The 21,991-nt window shown below is 38.6% G+C and overlaps 1 protein-coding gene across 13 annotated transcripts in view; it reads right to left on the bottom strand.

Moving 5' to 3' along the window:
• Window positions 1-21,991, bottom strand: part of HDAC9 (histone deacetylase 9) — a 270,346-nt gene that overhangs the window by 22,421 nt on the left and 225,934 nt on the right. For 7 of the 13 annotated variants that reach the window (XM_050971717.1, XM_050971723.1, XM_050971714.1 and 4 more), the window contains 4 exons: window positions 19,464-19,705; window positions 18,382-18,532; window positions 16,181-16,307; window positions 14,154-14,275 (listed from right to left, as the gene is read on the bottom strand). In XM_050971717.1, the coding sequence (XP_050827674.1) occupies window positions 14,154-14,275; window positions 16,181-16,307; window positions 18,382-18,532; window positions 19,464-19,705 (642 nt within the window). The remainder of the gene's footprint in view (window positions 1-14,153; window positions 14,276-16,180; window positions 16,308-18,381; window positions 18,533-19,463; window positions 19,706-21,991) is intronic. The other 6 variants (XM_050971715.1, XM_050971720.1, XM_050971716.1 and 3 more) reach the window with 3 other exon arrangements.

The following is a 21,991-nucleotide window of genomic DNA, read 5'->3' as shown; positions in this document are numbered from 1 at the left end:
GATTTTTAGCATGATAAAGTGTTTCGTGTAGTCATTGATTTGTTCTTCAAATAAACCCTGTATCAAGAGCTAAGGGCTAGTGAAAGACAATTGTGGAAAAGAATTTGTTTATATTTCCCTTTCTGGAATTGAGGATTGACTAAGCAATATCTCAAAATAGAGAGAGCTAAAAACTGGGGTCAGTTCACTCTCCTATGCACAGACTTAAACACAGCATCAAAGAAGGAGCAAGAGCTAGCAGAAAACCAAAATACATTATATCTTCACTCAATTGAGAATTGCACCATTTCTCACTTTGGGGCAGGAACTCAATCCTACACTTCTAATACTTCTCCCTTCCCTCATGCCACACTGCACATCTTTTTTCCTTCTGTCCCCCCTGTTCTCTCAGGGATGGGGAGGCTAGAAATGGTCACTGGAAGGCAAGGGAGCTGCTGTGACCAGCAGTGCCTGCTGTCACACGCTGACCTTGGCGTGTACTGCATTGCACGTGGCCAGGGCTGCCCTCTGAAAACCCCGTGCCTTCAATACATTCCAGAGCAAGATACACAGGCTAGAACAACACTGGAAATCTTTAATAGTAAACCTACTAACTGGAAATTTATTTTTATCACCTACTACCACTGTTAAGACGAATGGTTCTAACAATAAAGTGCAGATGACTTGTTTACTATCTCAAATACCATTTGCAATGAAATTGAAAATATAAAATATGATAATGGGCTATGACTACAGTGTATGCCATCACCAGGTGTGATGACTTTTAAAAGAAAAGGCACTCACTCCTTTTGCACTTACATTTGTTTCCAGTTCTATTATTCTGTACTTTTTAAAATGAGGAGAATATGTCTGTACATATTCTGTCTGTGCATCCATGACAGATGAATGTGATACAAATCCTCTGCAACACTTACTGGAGAAATCCTCCACTCCTATTTAAATGTTTCATGCTTAGTCACAGCAATTCCCTTTCTATTTTTACAAAATTCCCATCACATTCTGCATCTGAATCTGTCATATAAGCACAGAAAACAAATTTTAAATCCATGTATGAATTTATGAGCCATCCGAGAAGATGCATGAAAAACAGCAATAATTTTAAAATTGAAATAATCAATTTTAATATTAAATGGCTTGGAGGATAGTGGTTTTAAAATTATAAAATAAACCCCACAATAAAAATCAAAGCTAATGTTTGAAGAGTGTTTGCTTCCAATTCTGGTTTTCCTGAATTTTCTCCCTGAGACACTGCCAGCTCCTAACATGGTACTTACTAAGAGACAAGGGCTAGCAAAATAAATTCTGCTTTCAGTGGACAAAACATACAAATCTAAGCCATTTGAGGATATCTGGTTGAATGAAAAAAATGTAGAAATGAACACTGGTTTTTGATTCCCAGCAGTGGGTGAGGCATTGGCTTGGTGTGTGACTGTAGAGAACACTGAACCACTCTGCTCCACCAAGGCTGGGGCAGAATTATTGTCCACTGCAAGAGGTATGGATCACCACTGCAATCCTATGTGCTTCAGTGCACTCCTACATGAGGGCATCTATAATTATCAACTCTCTTCTGACAGTTTAAAAGGCAAAATTATGTAATTTAAGCTTCAAATATGGAGCTGTGGATTGCAATTATAAACATATACATGTATATACACACTGACTGCCTCAAAGCACATACATAAGATCATTTAGAAACTGTTTTAGTCCTTTAAACTCTGAAATGTGATCATTAACAATGTGGAAAAAGTGAAAATAAATTTTTCAAACTTTTTTTTTAAAATTAGATTCTTCCCCTAGTATTTGCAAGAAACTTGGAAAGTCTTAGTAGCAAATGGCCCAGAATTATTATAATTAATTTGCCTTATGTTTCAAATGAGTATTTGGCTCAATACTTTAACTAGTGGCTCTCAGAAGTGATTCTACAGAGGGGTAATGCTCAAAATAACTGTTCTACATTAGCCACTCTGTAAGTATTTTTACTGCACAATATTTGCTCCTTTGCTCAGCTTAATTAATCCATTGCCACGGCTGACTATGTTCATCACACAAAGGCATTCTCCACAGGGAAAACTGTCACATGGGGAGTCAATGCCAAATAACTTTTGAGGCTAAAGATTTACTCCCCAGCTTGCTGCAGAGTAGCAAATACAAGCCCCTAAGAAGTAACTTTTTTTTTGCTACAGTAAGTAGCAGGTACAAATATATAAGTACAAATACAGTAAATATATATATATTTGTACAAATATATAAGTACAAATACAGTAAATTTTGCTACCACAAAAATATTGAAAAGACCATTAGGGAATCTGCATGGTTGATTCAACCATGAACCAAGACACTGACACAGCAAGAAAATTCATGCACGTGGCTAACTTGCCCTACCCAAACCATCCCACTGGGTCCAGAACTCAACACTAGATTAATTCTACCTCAGAAAGCAGACATCCTGTATTTCACCTTCCTGAGGAAAAGAGGCCTCTCTAAGTGCTGGAGGTGTGGAATAGTGTGGGTTTTGCTGTGTTTGATGACTCCAACTGTAGTGGACTGAATCATCTGACCAAGGAGCCCAAATGCCACAGACACGAGAAAAACAAGAGCACATGGCCAGGAATGTGGCCATGAGGACAAGGAAGATAGCATGGCAAATTTTCATGGCAGCAGTCTGGTTGGTTGGGCTGTGAATCTAAAATCTTACTAAGAAACAATATATAGCTGATACTGGTTTAGTTGGTCTTTGTTTAGCTAACCTCTTTGCACTTCTAATATAGTAAGCATTTTGGAATAAGTAATAATCAATTTACACTTGGAGAAAGTGAACATATATTATTTGAAAGTGTTTTTAGCAAAGAAAACAAAAAGACACAGCTATTTTCTGTGAAGGCCATCAAAGCCTGTGTCATTGTTCTCAATGAGAATCAGCTGGCACCAATTTGAGTGATCCACTTCAGAGGATTTCAGGAAAGAATAGTCTGAAAATGACTTTCTTTTATGTAGATGTAGCATAGTTTGGAATATTGAGATGTTGCAGTAATATGACTTGTTCAGTTTTATTGCTATTACCTGGCTTATTCTCTTTTTAGTGCTGGTAATTATGGATTAATGATGACCTTTAAATTATTCTATGTGGGAAACAGATAAGAAAGACACAGAAAGGATTAGTTAACATCAGAAGATATCACAGGCCAAAGGATTGATTACCTAATATTTTAAGGTAAAATAATACTTTACCTAAGTCATTTTGCCATTACTTGAAATTCTGTTTACAGAACTAAGAATTTTGGCTGTGGGTGAAGGAGAAAAACAGTGTCTGAATTCATTTTCTCATAATTTACAGTGACTTCATAGAGGAAGAAAGAATGAAGTAACTGTACTGTTAAAAATGGAAAATATACAGGCTTCTATGTAGGTACACAATAATTTCATCACTGATAGGTGAAACAAACTAGTCTTGCTCAAATACAGGCACAAGAGATGGGAAAATGACTCAGTGAAGTCATTACGTCCTATACTCCGCTTACCTTAATATTAGCAATTTGCAGATACTAGCATTAATAATATAGCCTGAGGCCAGATTGCTCCCAAATGATCTGAAGTTTTCTTGACAGGGCTTTTCTTCACTGTTTCTTTTTGTTAAACATACAGAGATATTTAAGAAGAAGGAATGAAAATCCTTTTTACGAGTGGGGAGAAGACATATATGAAGAGAATGTAAAAGACAATAATGCACTACTTTCTGATGGTTCCTGGAACACAGTAGTACTTTTGTATCAGAGGAGTGTGTGCCAACTTCAAATCAGCATTTAATGAAGCCAGGCAGGAAATGGGGGATGGGAGAGGGTGCATAGCAAGCAGGTCCTCATCTTGAGGCTAAAGCCCTATAGAGAAGCCTGAAGAACAGAAAGTGAGCTTTTGTCCAGATTCCAAAAGGCTCTAAACTGAAAGCATTTCCTTTTCCTCACAAGCAGGCTGGCTTAGAAAAGCTGTGGGGCAGTTGAGCTAAATGATGCTAAATTTGGCTAAAAAGATTCCAACACCAGCATGAGCAACAGCTGCAAAACTGACATCCTCCTTGAGAAAGATAAATTGTCCACAGTCGCCCAAGCATCAACTGTTATCACTAAGATCCTTTTTAAAACAGCAACTTGAACTCCCCTAACATAATTAGGTCACCAGAAAAAACCAAAAAGATCTCCAAGCAAATCTTCACAGGTATTCTCTATTTCTTTAGCTATAGTTTTTTTAAGCTGTGAAGAGTCATATGTACTGATTTGAATATATTCTGCACTGTACTCCATGCAGGAGTTTGGGTTTTTTTCTGGCTTATATCTAACAAGTATGAGTAACTGAATACAGAGTCAAGAAATCTGTTTATTCACACCACACAGGTTGCTTTTTTTAATACTATTGTACTAGAGACTCACATACAGACAAGGATTTTGTGCCGTACAACACAGAACCATAACACTCCATGCCTAAGATAGCTCAAAGTTACAGCACAAAATGATGATGTGTGGTTACACACCATCAGAACTGCAAAATGAACATTAAGATGGAGCAGGTTAGCACAATGCCAGCACGCCACTGGTTTATGCTTTCTCAAGTTTCTTTCTAGCACTCTGGCAATTGAATATTTTCAAGAAGATGCTGCATGTGGATAATTAGATAACCTGGAGATTTTTCTTGTGATTTATCCTGAAGCAGGAGGGGCAGAACTGGAAAAAAACACACTGTGAAGAGATCCTTATTTTGTTGGGTCCACTGCATAGCTCAAGAGGTTCCTGGGTGCTGTGGGCTAATAAAACAGCCTGCCTGCCTATGCCATGCCAGGGTCTGGAGATCAAGGAAAAGGTCAAATCCCACATTAATACTGCAACAAAACCAACCAGAACAGTCATCTCTTAGGTTCCTAAGAAACTGGTCTGAAGGTTGTGGATTAAGGAGAAACTTCCCAGTTCCCCCTACAGTTGTGGCAGGCAGAATCAGATGCACAAGACAGCCCTAAGAACCACCAGAAAGGATAAACATGAAGATAATCTGGGCTTCTTCAGCAAAACTATGGACGCAACCAAAGCCTGGCAGAAAGCCAGAGAGGCAGAGAGACAGAGGTCAGGGACAAAAGCTGTTTCCAGCTTCCTCAGCTGCTTTGTGAAGAGTTGTGAATGAGTCCTGAGAGACCTGGTGGTCTCGCAGCCTTTACGGCACGTGGTTCTCACAATCACGTAACTATTCTCTGCTCTGAATGAAGTTTCTGATTGCTGCTCTGGCTTCCTGTAGGCAGCCACAGAGTGCTTCAACCACCTCCACATGATTATATAAAGCACAGGCAAGATGAGCGCTGCCTCTTTGTCTTCATACATGACTGACTGACATTTGCTGTAAAAGGCCACATCCCAGTGGAAGACAATATTGGACAACACCATGTGGACATTCTCCCCACTGGATGACAGACTAGAAGATGGTAGCAATTCGCATGTAGTATAATTCTGTGGGTTCAATGACTTCTCAATTCTGGTGTTTGAAAACGCCACTTCTGAAAGAGTTTTAAATTAGATTAATGAGAGTGAAAGTTATTTACACATGCCCTCTCAAGCTCTTCCAAGAGCTACATGGACCTGACTGCTGGGTGGTCCCAACAAGGCAGGAGAACCAGATACAGCAGTACAGGATGGAGATGCTTTGTTTTTCTGGCTTGCATCACCTAATATGTTTTCAGGATCTACTGAAACTGTTTCCTGTACAACCATTCACTTTATGGGGAGTGCTGGTCATATGTGAAACCCTTTAGTCCTTTGCTTTATTTTACTTCTGTAAAAGGTAGAATGCTTTATTTTTTCAGACTAAGGTAAATATCCATGGCCTAAATAAAAAAACAGGTTTAGTGAAACACATGGTAAAAGAGCTAATTAGATTAGAGGGGATCTTGCAGCCTTTCTGCTCTCTTCAGGCTAAGGAAACCAATTTAACAAGATTAGAAAATTTTCATTAATTTTCTAAAGCAGGTTCAAAAATTAAAGTTACTTTAAATACTCTGAAGTTACTTTAAATACCTAACTTTTCTTTGTTATTCACTGCAGTCTGTATGAAACATAAAATATTTGTTTCATTATCCATTTAAACAAGTGCTATCTTTCTAGGCACGATTTATTGAGTTAGATGTAGAAATTATTGTACTGCTTGGATTTAGCCAAAATGGGAGATCCTGAATATCTGAACAGTATGATGTATTATCTCCTGCTGATATATGTTCTTCATGTAAGCTATAAGGCAAAACAGCAGGTCTCTCGATAGAACTTCCAATAAATTCTGGTTTTTAGCAAAGAAACAGCATCTCCTTGCATTTGCACCACAGGGTTCTTCAGCAGTTTCAAGAAGGCTGTGGTTTTACTGGGCCTTATGAAACCTCGTTGCATCTCAAGTCTGCTGAAACCATGACATTTCACTGCTATGTCAGGTTCATCTTCATCTTCTTACAGGTAAAATAATATCCTTTTCCCATAATAAGTAGGGGATTAAAAAGCAAATACTACTATACTGGCTTGAACCATAGAATTAAGGAATAAGGATAGTTTAAAATTAATTTTCATCTTCTCTCCATGTCATCAAATTCTGTAACTTTATAGCACTTTCTGGAGCCAACTCCTCTGAGTTCTCAGGAGATGCAGAGGAAAAAAGGAGATGAAACAGGTGTTTGAATAGAGGATATCCCTCATCTGAATCACAGTAATTCAATAAATAAATTAGGATATGCATGACTGGCAGTCCTTCTCATTAGGTCTCCACTAGTAATTCTTACCCTTTCTTCTGACCATCTATACCAATCAGTTTTAGATGGGAAGAAGTGATGGGAATACAATATCCTACTTTCTGCAAATAGAGCAAATCCCACCCTTCAGTCTAAATCCTCCTCCCAAATCCACTGAATCCCAATAAAAAATATTCTGTTCAGTGAAGAACTGTTGCAGATAATCCCCTAGCCCATGAAGTCAAGGCTTTTGCCATGGTCACTATTTGACCCCTAGATACATACTCTATTTTTTATAGAATAATCACATTCATGATTATGTTGTTTCCCAAGTCCCATAAAAGAAGGAACTAGTTCACACGGTGGTTAAATCCCACAGATTTTAATCTAAGAAAACATCCAGCAGTGATGACTCACTGACATCAGGCAAAAAGTACAGTCCAATATTTCATCAACCTTCAGAAATTCATGATGAAACACCATCATCTTCTCCCCCAGTTTAACAGGGCATCAATGTTATCAGTAAAAGTGAGCTGGTTAGGTCTAGACCACTGAATTGTACTCTGGAGTTGTGAAAAGGCAACAGGGTGCCAAGAAAACAAAAGCAACCAAAACACAGTAGATCTTGCTCTCCGATGAAAACCATTGGCCAAGTTCATCTAAAAAGGAGGAAGGCGATTCAGCCCCACTGAAGAAAAATGAAGATAAAATTGGCTCCAAAGTTGTTTAGACATTCAAGACACATTTGTCTTCTTGAACTTCTGTAGGCAAGGCCAACTTTGTGAAAGCATCTCCTCATGTAAAGCAAAGTGAGAAGAAAAACCCCACATCTGAAGTCTTAGTTGAACATCCATACTACACCTTCACAACCATACGGAATTAAAATAAATTTACTTTTAGATAGATTTTTTTATGCTCTGGGATATAATTCCAGTCCCCTACAACTTAATTAGCTAAATACACAATGCAACCTTCCATCTGCTAGAGTAATTTAACAAGAATAATTGTGCACCACCATAACTCAACGAGACACTGAGGAAAACCATTGAAATGCTATTTCCTTTCCTTTGGAAGAGAGTTATGTACAGTTTCAGCATGCTTTGCATTTCTAACAGTTAAAGCCAACAGGGAGGTATCACTCTCATTTATATTACTTTCCCATGAGAAAATCAAAAGCAAAGTACAAAGCTTATGCCTTTGCTCATGAATGGCTCTGTAATACTCACTTGGCTTTAGCCACAACACATTATTTGGCAGCTAAACCCCTTAATTAGAGCTGTGGGTTTGAATAGATTTTTCAGTGAAACTATGTTTTGCAGGACTTTGGAGAAGTGCAGTCTATGCTAACCGATATCTTCTATTTTGGATGATCCCATACCATGTGATTTCCACTTTTCATTTCTCTGTTTTTCATCTTTAGATGTTCTTGTTTACTTTTCTAAAAGTTTTCAACTGTCCCTGCTCTAGATACAGTGGAAGAAAGTCCCTAGTCCTGCTGAAATCAAACAGGATGGTTTCTACTGACTTCAAAGAGTCTCAAATTTTATATGCAGTATTTTGTAACTTATTTATCCAGAGGGAATAAGCTTTGAAATACTCATTAAAAACATTCCACTTCGTTTTCAATGGACATTACGCTCTTAAAATGCTTTAGATTTTAGGACTGCTCCCTGTTGCTTATTGAAGGGGTTTCTTTAGGTTCAAAAGTCAAAAAGGTGTCTGGTATCTGATTACTTGCTTATCAAAAAGTTATGCAAGGCACTTCTTAATGCTAATTTACAAAGCATTTTTGGAAACATACACAGTGTAAGAAAGCTTTTATGTACTCACATGAAGCAGAACTTCATAATTCAATTTTGGTTATACACTGGTCAGTAAAAGAACTAAGACAGTATTTTGATGAAGATTGTATAATTAGTTTTGTTATGAAAAAGGGTTAGTAGTGTCATAGAATAATTACTGGCAAAACAGAACATGACATAAATACATGGAGTGGGATTTTTGCTAAAAACAAAAGACATTGAATTTGGAAATTAAGTAAATTTTTTACCCACTCACAAAAAACTTGCTCTCTGCAATTAAAAGTAAGTGTTAAACAAAATAAATTAGGAGAATAACCTTCCACTGTTGGGAAGACTATGATGGTCTTCATGAGAATCATTCTGGTGATGACTCCTGTTGAACCCTGTGCAGGCCCAGACAGCTTTCATGATACCAAAGCATACCTACACAATTCCTTTTCTCTTTGCCAGTGTCATTAAGCCTAACCTAGCACTCATTTTTATTTAGTTTTAAGACATCTTAAATAAATTCTCCTCTAACTTGAGCTCAATCAGAATGACAGGACATCCCTCCTCAGCCCTAGCTTGGGAGGCTGAAGTGCTCTGATGGGCTGGAGACAAGAGCAGCCCCACACTGTGGCTACAACCACATCACATTTCCTTGGAGCTGCTGGCTCCCAGGGCCTGGACACCAGCTTGGCCTGTTCATTACCTGAATCCAGGAGCTTTGCCTCCGATTCACTCTGCAACTGCAAGCAGAAGCTTTTTCTCTTTCTAAAAATTCCTACTACTAATTACATGCTCTGAAGTTTCTGATACTGAATTTGGGAAGGCTGAAAACGTTTGGTGAAGAGGATCCAAGATCAGGGTACTTTCCTCCTTCCCACTGTGATAAGTACTGATTTCTCCTGAGCACATTACATAGTCCAAATTTGTTGAGATGTTTCACCAGCCCAGGAAAATATGGAGTCTGGAGAGGCAGGAATGCTTAGCATCCCTGGAAAATGGGATAAAATTAGGAGAATCATATGTTTGCCTCGTTTCCCTGCTTCAGTAAACAAAGTGCCTCTCCCATTTATTGTTCTTGCTCATAAATTCAGAGAAAAACAGCACTTCTCTCCACTGAGATGGACTTCCTCATTTTGGCAGACATGGTAATTGAGGGTTTGGGATACTCCAAGGGTTTTTTTAAATAAAAACCAAAAGAAATCCAGCTTTTTCATATACTGTTACATCACAAAAGAATGCTTTTCCTAGAAAATGCAAACAGAAATAAAATTTGGTGGCACAAAAGGGGGAAGGAGAAAAACCTTCACACACAAAATGTTTTTCTTCTGATTTTCGACTGCTACAGTCAATTACTGAGTCACTAAGTGCACAAAGACCAGTAAGGAAATATTCTAATTAATTTCTTTTCTTAAAAAATTACATCTGCTGAGTTCTCATTCAGGAATCTTTCATTCTCATTTACACAAGAGCTAAACTGTTATTCTACTGCCTAATCAGGTTAACTTAATATGAGTTTTACAGAGTGATCTTCATGGCTGTGCAGGACAGCCTTCTTCCTCTCTTTCATCACATATATAACACACATATAACATTAAACAATCCTTCATCTCCTCTTTTTTCCTGTATGGAATTACGCAACTTCTCCCATCCAAGGAAGTACCTCACACTATTTGTTATTTAAAAAACCCCCATGCTATGTTTCCATTGAATTTGCTTCCAATTTTTGGAAAGTGAGCTACAAACATCTTCTCAAATTGTTACATTGTGAGAGATCTTCAGATCCCTAAACACAATGCAAGTCATAAGCATACAGCTCCATCTGCAAAGAAAGATTCAGCTGGCAGAAAATCAAAATAAATAGAAATACTGATTGACATTCCCATTCTTCCATGATTGTGCTAAACTCAGGAAAGAAAAAACAGTTCATACTTGATATGATGATGTCCCCAGGAATTTCTTCTTAAAAAAGCCAAAACACAAAACAAAATGCAGAAATTCCACCTACAGCAACATTTTTAAAAAGTATACAGCTTCAGCCAGAGAGCTAACTCTTGTGGGAACTTACTGGCTTTTGCTGGTTTGTATCAACACTTGCATACAAAAAATGAAATTTTAAAGATTGGGAAAAGTGCAAATGTTAGGGCCATTTGCCAGAATTTCTGCACTTTGAAATGGTAAAAGAAAAAACAGAAAAAAAAATCTTTGAAAAGCTCTTCTACCCTACCAAACCCATCTTGCTTATCATGTTTTGTATCCTCATAAAGAGGATAATATTTTCCTGGAAAGATAGTCAAAGAATAGAGGAGCTCAACAAGAAAAAGTTCCCCTTATTAATTGATCAGATTTTCAAAAGTACATGGCTCCCATCAGAGCTCTTAAAACAGTCATTATGAATTTCCAAAGTGTTCAGTAATAGGGAGGTATTTTCCAACCTCTCTGGGTAATTTAGACACATTAGTCTCATTGAAAGTTAATGATCCATGTGCTGCTCAGGCTTTTGGGTGCTTTGTAGACAACACACTACAACTAGTAACCATGGTGCAAGTTTTGGGGGATTTTGAAAACTTGATCTTATGCTGTTTACACTAAATTCTGCTCATAGCTACAGATGTGTAGCTTCTCATGGTGCATTTATCTATCCAGTGAAGCAATAGCTCCCCTTGCTCTACTCTTTTCAAAGTCTGTCAACACCAAGCATCTGAATGCAGCTGTGCAAAGCATTGCATATCCTGGCCTCTAGCCCCTAGGACAGTCCCAATCCTCCATGCAGCTAAAACTTTCTGAAGCCCACTGCTGACAACTTCTGCTGCCTTTTGCACAGAAAGGAACAATCCACATGGCTGAAACTTGTTGAGTAACCACAGTCACTGCACTAGGATGTTAACTCTGGTACCTAAACACTGACAGAGCAAGACTCTTTTCCTAGCTATCTAAGCATTCCACCATTCTATATACTAGGAGAGTAAAAAACTGCAGAAAGTATTTTCCTTTGTGCCATTCTTTTGGAATTAATTTTTAGAAGATTAAAAAGGAGATGCCACTTCAGAACTAATTAAGCAAAGATTATATGGATTACTGAAGAAGAAAGTAAGCAAGCAAAATTCATGATTTACTATGCCTGAGTGACACTTGGTGTTCCCTTAGCACTGAAAAACACATTAGGATGTCAGGGAAGAATCATTCAGCTTTGTTTCCCATTAAATCTGATCTCAGAGTACCTGATTCAATCAGAGTTATCTTACAAGAGCATTTTAACAAAGTTGGAGAAGAGAAATATACCCCTGTTATATTATGAAGATTTTTTTTTAAAAAGTAACCTAAAAAGCAAAACAAAGCTGTAATTAAAAGTCACAACAGGTATTCCTTTTTGAGGCTGAAAGGAATGTGGGGTCTGCTTTCATATGAATTGCTGACTTCACGCAGGTTCAGCACCACAGAGGGTTTGCCAGGAGCCAGTGGCAATAAGAGTTCATAGCCTAAAGGGAAGGAAAAGAGGTTCACCCCTCATGGCAAAGGTCAGATTTCTGCAGGCTTACAGCCTGTCCATATCCATGAGTGTTCGTGGGACATCTTTGTCTAGCAAGGTCCCGTGAGGATGACACAGGCTCCACAATGTCCCCTCTGCCTGGAGGATGGCCCTACAGCCACCCAGAGCAGTTTGGGGTCATTTGACTTGTGTCGATTTGGTTCCTGTTGCTTTTACATCAGCCTGATGAACAATTATTGAAAACTTTGTGGGGATGTTGCTAAGACTGGAATGAAACATCTCTAGCACACAGAGCGACTGGATGTGTAAACAGGATATTAACAGTTGCTATTTTCACGGATATGGAGACATATCAAATATCCTCTGTTGGTAACATAAACATGCTGTACACTTCATTTATATTTGCTTATCAGAATCACTGTGTCAATGTCATAGAAACGTTTATATTAATGATTATATTATTATTTGTCTATTTATTCTATAGATATCTTTTCAGAGAGTCATCATGTCCTTTGTTCAATTTTGGAACTGATGCACTGCATGCCCAAATATTTGGAATAACATATAGAAAACATCTGGATTTAATTATATTATAGTCCTCTTATGCAGACAATGGGAATTGAATTAAGGAATATTTTGAAACCCCCACAGAGATATAAAAGTATTAGCAGCTGCACGAGAACTTCACTGTTACAAAGTCTGAAAATGTTTTGTTTTACAGATCAACAGGCTGACACATCATAAATATCAATCATAGCATTTAAGATACATAAACATGGAAGAAAAATTAAAGCTTGCATTTCAAATACATGTAGATGAATTCACAGCATTTAGAAGATGCAGAATGCATCCTTTTGTTCAAAAAATGAAAGTGTATCGTCTATTGGCATAGAAAATATATGTTTTATGGTGGTATTAAACAGAGAACCACATAAGGACTTTTTATGTTGAACAGCCTGAACAAGATTTTATAGAATTTTGTTATATTGCCATTATATTGTACAAAGTGTAATTCAGCTAGAATAAATTAGCATTTTGTTTTTCATGCTTCCACTCCTTTGAAAATATTTGGGGATATAGTATGAACTTAGAGAGTCAGCCCAAAACTATTAGATTCAGGCTGGATTTTCTCTCTGAATGTCTTCTGGTTCCAAATGCCACTTCTTTTCAAGTCAGTTTTGCAGTTAGTTTTCAATCTCCCAGTGGCAAAATCGCATTCAAAGGCTGTTAGCACAGTAGGGGGTCAGACCTTCTCTCTGAACGTAACTATATCACTCAACAGCAGACTCATGCAATAAGCGATCTAATGTTTTCTTTCCCTTTTTCCCCCCTCCTCTGAGTGTCTCCCTGCATTCCTGGATACCAGTCACTGCACCAAGGTCCTGAGGCAACAGCCACATGGACTCCACTGCCATTCTAGCTTTCTTTATGGTGCAGAAAAAGCTAAGTCTACAGTTCACCTGCTGTCAAGAAAATATATTCAATGGTTAGATCTTCTAAAATATTCTAAAACCTTCAAAAGAACATTTTTTATGTGTCAGAAGACATGCAAAATGGACACAGTGCAGTGCTGGTAATGGCAAGGTCACAGGTTAGACCCCCACATAGGCTATTCACTGAAGTGTGGGACTCCATGATCCTTCTGGGTCTCTTCCAGCTCAGAATACTCTGTGATACTCTTACAAACTCTTACAATCAATGACACAAATTATAATATTAATCCTATTCTTCCTCCTTCCATGATTTCCCCTCAAAATGCAATGAAAAACATTGTCTAAAAGCAAAATACCATCTGAAGATAGATACTTTATCTACCAAGCAGGGCAGAGATAGCTATTAAAGCCAGAAGAAAGGCAAAGAAAATAAAGATCCATGAAATGAAGATGTATTTAGAAACAAAATTTATCAGAACTGAAGGCCCGCACTAGCTGTCAGCACTGGGAAACACCGACTCTTGGTACCATGTGGCCAGGCTGACCTTGGAAATACGCAGGCTGGATCTTTGAACTTACTCATAGTATCATCTTGAACTTATGGAACATGATATATGCCTTGCTGATGGACAGTCTGGTTAAAATAAAGGGTGGGAGAACTGCTGGGCAAGGGGCTGGAAGAAACGACGCTAACTCACCCGTTTTACGAAGTGGAAAATCATCCTTAGCATCCTGTGCTCCTGGTAAAGTATATTTGTATGGTGGCGAGGCCCCACTCAGGGGTGGAGAGCTTTGATCCAGTGAGGTATGGTGGGCAGCCCTGCAGCAGACACAGAGGTCACAAATTAGCTGTCACTGAGGTGACCAGCAGTAACTATCCACACATGTTGTACACCTCTCAGCTGTGTTTATGTTCTTGTTCGCCTGAGTGTGCACAAACCACAGGCTCATGTAACCAATTTCACTCTTACAGTAAGTCATGGAACTCCTTGGGATTCCCAAAAATGCATTTTTTGCACTCATTACCGAAGTCACATAGGATAAGATTCATGTTGATCTACAGACAGGGTCTGTCTCCAGTTTGGGGAATTGACCATTTCAGGTAGTTGCTTTTTAATATGAATCAGCTGACACACAGCAAAAGCCACTTAAGGCTTGTTTGTCATGTACAAATAGACATATATTGATCAAGGCTTCTCTATCAAAATGTGGGGGATTTTCAGGGCAGGAGGGCTTGTATAAAATAACCAGAAATACTGACCTGTTATCTCTTGGATACCCCCTTCCCCCAAATTATTTAGTGCACAAGGTAAATGAAACCTTGACTTTAAGTTAAATTTGCAAATTTTGTGAGCACACCACTCTGCAGCACATGGCCCTTATGTCAGCAGAGAAGCTTCAAGCTGAAGAGTGTTTTCTGACAACTGCTGTATGAAAGGAATATTGTGGGCAGAGATTTCTGAACAACCACGTAGAAATTGCATCGTGTGGCTCAGACACAGGGGTTGGGTTTTTTGTTTTTTGGAAAGGGTGGGGGGTGATTGCTTGATTTTTTTTATCTTGAGAGGAAGAGAGGGAAAGGAGAAAAACTTTCAAACTTTGTGTTTATCTAAACATTATTTTACTTGGCCTTTTACACACTCTGCTCGTCTTTCCAACGCAGTGTGGTTAATCAGTAATACATCTCTGTCATGAGAGGAAGTACTACTTTCTGTAGTGTAGCAGAAGGCATCCTCTGCAGAGCTCCTCATACTCAATCATCTGAGGCTCAGATTATTAGTCCAGAAATCTTACATATTCAATAGAGTTTTAGGCATTATTTGGAAGGAAAAAATTAATTAAGTACTGTACCTCCACCAAACACAATGTAACTATGTATTAAATCATTTTACCAAAATGCCCTGGTTAGCTCAGAATGCAAACTCCAGGGGCCAACCTTCAGCAATCCTTTTTAAAAGGAATAAGTAAAAGATGGAAATCTGGTGTACCACTAGCACTTCTGCTTGTCCTATTGAAGGTCAATGCGGGCATGACATTGAACTCTTTCAGAAACACAGACAGTTCATTTTGTTGGATTCATTTATGTGGGAATAAAAATTGTAAAACTGTAAACTCTTACATGGCAATAGACCATTTGAAGGACTCAACAAAATCACTTGCTTCCTTGGTCTAAGCAGATTCTTGTCAAGGGCAAGTTATCATAAGAATATGCAGTCTGGATACTAAAATCCATGAGTCAGACAAGTTAAATGACCACAGTCTTTCTCAAAATCCTTGTGAATTACTAACACCATTCAAGCAACTTCACTGGAAGCAAAGCAGCATCTCTTCAAGAGGAAATGTTTTGTGATTGATTCAAAATCCAAGTGAGAAAAACAAAAAGTTTTTTCTAACTGCAAAAAATTAAGATACTTGGAAAAATGACAGGTATGGTTGTAAAATTTGTGATAGCAACAGCTATAGATGCTACAGATGAAGCAGCTGAAATAAAAACAATTATACAGATTTTTGAGAGAGTCTTGTTCTGTATAGTTCTCATCACTGAACACCAACTACTCCTCAGTTCAACCAGAAATGTAACTTTTCTGGCTTTTTGCTAATCTTTGGGGTTGAACTGCTGCCTTGCTCTGGAGGCAGACTCTCAACAGCCCTGGTGGAAAAGCATTCTGCCAAGTTTTAGCTGATACCTCAATGAGACAAGGAAGCAGCTTAATACAGAACATACGTGTACCAGAGCTTGGGGTGACGGCTCATGGAATGATTCTTCCCATTTGCTGGAGAGTCTTTTGTAGCTGATTTACTTAACAGGAACTCTTGAAGTTTCTGCTTCACTTCTGTACTGGCCACTGCCCCTAAGAAACACAGAGTTAAATGCATCTTATCTTTACTTTAAAAAAATTACCTTTTTAAAGAAAACAAACCACAAAACAGAGTCTGTGACTTATTGCTGGAAGTTTTGTAAACTATAAACTAACTATTGGTAGAAAAAGTCAAAATGAGATAACATTTGGATTAAATGCTTGTCTGTGGAAGCCTGAAGCTGGCCATGACCCAAAAATCCAGTGAAGTCATAAGGAATATTTCAACAGTAGATGAGGCCATTTATCCAGGGCCAGATGTATCTAAAGAATTTAAATTATTTCCTGATAATTTCCAACAATTCGAATACAAAACCAACAATAGAACTAAAAAGACAGTAACAAAAGGTCAGTTTGAGTTTTTAGTAATGAATGCTTTTTCTTTTAATGAAGCACTAGTAGTAACACAGCAAAATTGTCCTCTGAACACGGTCTTGGTTATAAACAGAACACTGCAGAAAGAGCCAGCAGTGAGTCTTTTAATTGGAGCTCCTTAAGAGCCTCTATGTGCAAAGTCTGGAGGACAGGAGACACTTCATTTTGACCTCTCTTGGTGGCCAGCTCAGTAGAGAACAAAAAGTAGAGCGTGTCATTGTAAGGTTAGACTGCCAATTCAAGCTTGCAGCATGAGACATCATGGCCAAAATAGTGTTTATAGAGAAAAAAAAAAGTATGAGAACCAAAAAATATTTTGGTTTTACGTAATCAGTGACAAAAAAAAAAAAGGGATGAAACCTCATTTCTTTCAAAGGTGCAGCACTAAGGCATATTTGATACTCTAAGTATTTGGTTACCCAGCCCTGACACACCACAGCTGAGATGCTGAGCATGTCCCATGTGACCCATTGCCCACAAAATACCTCTACTACTGCTCTGCTTCATACTCCAACTCCTCTGCCCACCCCTCCCTTCCCTCCTCTACTCATTAAAAAGATCATCACCACCAACAAACTCTGGGGCTGGGGCTGGGCCTGGAGGGGTCACAAGGTGCTTGGCTGGCTGTTACATCCTGAATAGCCACCCAGTAAGCTCAAATTGAGAAGGGAACCATTGAGGTCACATCTCTGCTCTTCCTCTGGCAGGAGCACTAATAAAGCCTAACTTCATATGGAGGCTGACTTTTTTATACTATTTAGAGGAACCTTTTGTTCCTCCAGTTTCCACTCCCTCACATTTCTAGGTCAGTAAGATGGAAATTTTTTTACGGGCTCATTGTTCTTCAAAGTACTAGGAGCACCATGGACACCTTAATTTCTAAAGCCTACAACATGGTACACCTACAGCTGTGGAAGTGATAATAGTTTTCCACCCAAGGAAAAAAAGCTCTTTTCTGCTTCAGTCGTTGTCAGTTAATTCTTGTGCTCATTTAGTAGGGCAAGTAACAGTACCTGTTTGTGGCAGCTTCATTTTGAATATCTTCATACTGTACTTCAACCTGATTTTCCAACTGACCTCACCAAAGAGAATTATTTGTATCTGTCTCCCTCTAGTGAGCATCAAATCCTGACAAATCTTTATAGTTATTTTCTTTATAGCTGTATATAAGCTAGAAAAAGCTCTTGGTTACACCTCAAGAAATGTCATCAAGAACAAACACAAGACAATTTGAAAAAGTCCTAGCAAAATATTTAGAAGTTTCATCTTAAGATATTCTTAAAGATTTCATTTTATTTTCAGTCTTGAAACAAATCTCAGCAACTAATTTAATTTTTGCTGTTCTGTAGTTCTTTCTGTATTGAGAAATAAGTTTTTAAACTGTGAAGCTTTATGATTTCAAATTTTCTAATTATTTGTACAAAGAGCTTGACTCTTGAGATGCATATCTACGAGTCTGTCAAGCTGTGCTTTCCTGCAGCCTTCCAAGTCTGCACACAAACCAGAAATGTGTTTCTGTGGGTGCAGTGGGTGGCCCTGCCCTTCTCAAAGCACAGTCTTGACTTCTCGACCCGCGTATTTCACACAGGAATAGGCTTCCTTCAGGTTCCTGTTCATAGTTCATTTTGGCTGGGAGAATGCAAAGGGGAATAGATTCATTTCTTGTTAGGATTCATGGTACATTGGCTCTTACTTTCTCGTCCTCTTTCTTTGCCTCGGAGGGGAGGAAGCTGTTGCTCCCTGCGATGCCTCTCCAGTTCCTGCTCTTGTCTTTGCTGCTCCAGTTTCTGCTCTTTTTCAAGGAGTTCTTGCTGTTGTTTAATGGCTAGTAGTTCCTGTTGTAACTTGCACAGAACAAAAAGACATGAGAAAGTGCAGTTTGCAATGTTTTCTAGGTCAGTCCAGGTTAAAACAACCCCCTTGAGTAACTGAGGATCAGTGCTTGCTTTTATGCTTACACTTCTTTTAACTGACTTTTAAGCAGCATAGTGCATTACTGGCTGTCACCAAACTGAGCTCTAGTGTCAGGTAGAGAGCCTGCTGCTCTGGTTTCACTTCTTCCTCTTTTGGCAAAGATGACTGGAAACTTCACATTGTTCTTTGCCTGTGCATCACCTAACTCTGGTTGCTGTGCTCTGCTGCATTTGTCAGCTCTGTCAAGTGGAAGTTTAGCACAGCAGCATAATGGCAAGTAGATAAGAGTGAAAAAATGAAATGAAAGGCAAGATCATAAATTCCCGGTAAAAATCCATTATAGCAATCCTGCCATAGTGCATGCAATCCCATAAATCATTTTCTCTTTGTATTATGTGAGGCAGCTCAGAGAAGAGTGAAAACACAACACTATCAGGGGTCTGCCTCCATTTTACAAATGCAAATATTATGCACTTTCCTATCAATTTGATTTGTGGTCACAAACTCAAACAGTAGCCCAAAAAAGCAGTCTTTTAACATATTGAAAACAGTATATACCAAAAAACCAGCCATAGTGAAGTTCAGCTAGAAATCCAGGTTGTAAAACAGGTATTCAATCTTCTGTGGGTGTGGTGGCTTCATGAGCTTAATGATTCTCACAGTATTGCCTCGGTCTGCTGTGCACAACTCACTGCCAGCAGTTTTGCTTTAAAAGGCTTTTATCACCCCAACACAGAGAAAAGAGCAGTCAAACACCATCTCTCAGTCATGTCAAACCTTTCAGGCAAGTTCCCTTTCTGTGTCTGCTTAAGCACATTGACTTTGCAGATAAAGTAAGGGATAAATGAAAAATGTTGCTACCTTAATGTGCTCCTGGAGCTGGGCCTGATGCTGGCGGGTCAGGTTTTCATGCTGCTTCTGGAACTCTGCAATGAGCAGTTGTTTCTGAATCTGCTGCTGCTGCTGGATCAGGAGCAGCTCCTGCTGTAGCTGCTTTTCGCGCATTATCGGGTCCACCATGGGAACCATCATCCTGAGATCCGTCCGCAAGTCCAACGGCGAGATCGGCTCCAGGCCCACGGGAACCTCCGACTTCACATCCACTGCGGGAAGAGAGCAACAACACACAGACATAGTAAATACAACAGGAGAAGAAGAACAGAGAGCATTCCTACAGGGAAAAAGACCCATTTCACTCACAGACTGCGTCCATGTACAGTCCTTTGAAAACATTTAATGCAACCTATGCAATCTTCAGCCCTTCCCTTCCATTCTCTGCAAAAATACTCCAGATTAACATCCTGCTAAACAGGTTAACACACAACACAGGTTCTAAAACCAGATCGTAGCTCAACGGAGAAATATTTAGTGAAAATCTCCTAGGCACTATTGATGCTACACAATAAACACTCAGGGCACTTGCTCAGCATAAGATGAGGGCCCTGCACTGCAAGAGATTTTGCAAAGCTAATATGTAGATTTTTCTGAGGATACTGTTACACAGGAAAAGCTCTTAGTGCTACATGGCTACTGCATTTAAATATATCTGGCAAACACAGAGGAATAACATATAACACGGGAAAAGTATTTGACACATATATAGCATTCTATATATGGCCTGTAAGAAAATTAATTACTTCAATCTGTTGTAGCGATGTTATAAATTCTTAATCCAGCATTAAACTACTTAATGGAGGATTTTCTATCTCCTAACTTAAATCAAAGGGACTAAAAGGCAGCAGAACAGAGAGATTTGATAACTTTCACTACAATACCTATCAAGCTCTGGTTTTCACATCAAGTGAAGAGAGTGAGTGTAACTTTAACTATTTCAGAAGAACAAAAGACTAACAAGCAGCATATCTACAAGAGGAAAATAAATAGCAGCTGAAGGTCTCTGCTAAAGCCCAGCAGTTCTGATTCCATCCACAAGAGGACAGTGAAACACAAACACATTCACTCTAGCTCCTAGTCCTCCACTATCTTCATTGGAAAATAAGATTATTAACTGAAAACAAACATGCTGTCGGAAATGACTCGGGAACAAGATTTTAAACATATTTTCTCCTTCTTCTCTGCTGCAGCTGTATTTGCTTCCAAGGAGAAAACCAAAACGAAACAGAAAGATTCTAGTAAGCAGAGGCAGCAAAACTGAAGCAGTAAAAGCTGAAACTGCAGCAAATGGAGAGGACTGAATTCTAACTGTATGATCATTAGTAAAATTATCTATTAGTAAAAGATTTTATAAAAATAAAGGAAAAGGCATCAAATATTTTCTGCTGATCACACTTTTTTGATTCTCAAAATTCTGAAAACATACACTTTTCTGGGTCTTTTTTAAAAAATCCTAAAAACTGTGATTGTAAACCTCACAGCATAATTTGGCTTCTTAGCCCACTATCCCAACAGATCGATTGTGTCTAAGTGCTTACTTTTGTTCTGAGACTAATCACTAAATTATAAAAAATCACCTTTAACTTACAAAAACTATTCTTGATTATAAATAATTGCCACCGACCAAGAGAAAGGGACAGGCAAACCCCCAGCCTTTCATCCCATTTATTCAGCAGCAATCCACATTCCATTTGTCTAGACTAAATATAGCCGCGTTTATACAAGAAATCAATAGTGCTTGCAGAGAGCAGAGCAAAGACATGAATATTTCATCAAACCCGGAGAGAAATGGCAATCAGCAAGCTGACAGCAAACCGTGTAGGCTGACTGGCCCTCCAGATAAGTCTCCTGTACTTGGACAATGGCTCATTGCCTGCAAGTCACAATCTTATCATTGGCACTCTTCTATTTTTAACATTAATTGCATTGTAGGTGACAAAGGTTTATCATGTTTAAAGGGGAGAGATGGATTTTCTTACATCTTCTGTGACAGGATAATAAGCTTTACTAGGAGCAGTAACTGGAGCTCAGCAAACCCTGCAGGGTCTGGTTCACAATAGTGTTTGCAAACTGAGCCCCGCAGGGTTTGGTTCACAATAGTCTTTGCAAACTGAACCCTGCAGCTTATTTTGCAGATACTAGCTGAAAATCAACCTCTACAGATCTGCACGGTGATTCAGGCTGATTATACTTCCCATCTTGGACCAGCATTGCATTTCTTCATTTTCAGAGAACGTAGCATGAAGGGAGGCTTTCAGAGTTTTTCAACAATGGAAATTTCCTTTCACTATTAGTAAAATCTGCAACTGAACCCAGGCTCAGTTTGGTAACCTACACGTTTTCTAGAACTTTCACACGCTCAAATAATAATTTTAGCACTGGAATATCTACTTCATCGAGTTGACCTTAACCTCATTCCTAATGTGGGAGAAAAGAAATATTGGGGTAGTTCTAGACTTGAATCCATAGAAATCAATACATAATATTTAATCAAT

Source organism: Serinus canaria, chromosome 2, assembly GCF_022539315.1.
Source record: "Serinus canaria isolate serCan28SL12 chromosome 2, serCan2020, whole genome shotgun sequence".
NCBI classification, from domain to species: Eukaryota; Metazoa; Chordata; class Aves; order Passeriformes; family Fringillidae; genus Serinus; species Serinus canaria.
The sequence above is the reverse complement of the archived record's forward strand: the minus strand, read 5'-3'. Positions and strand labels throughout refer to the sequence as shown.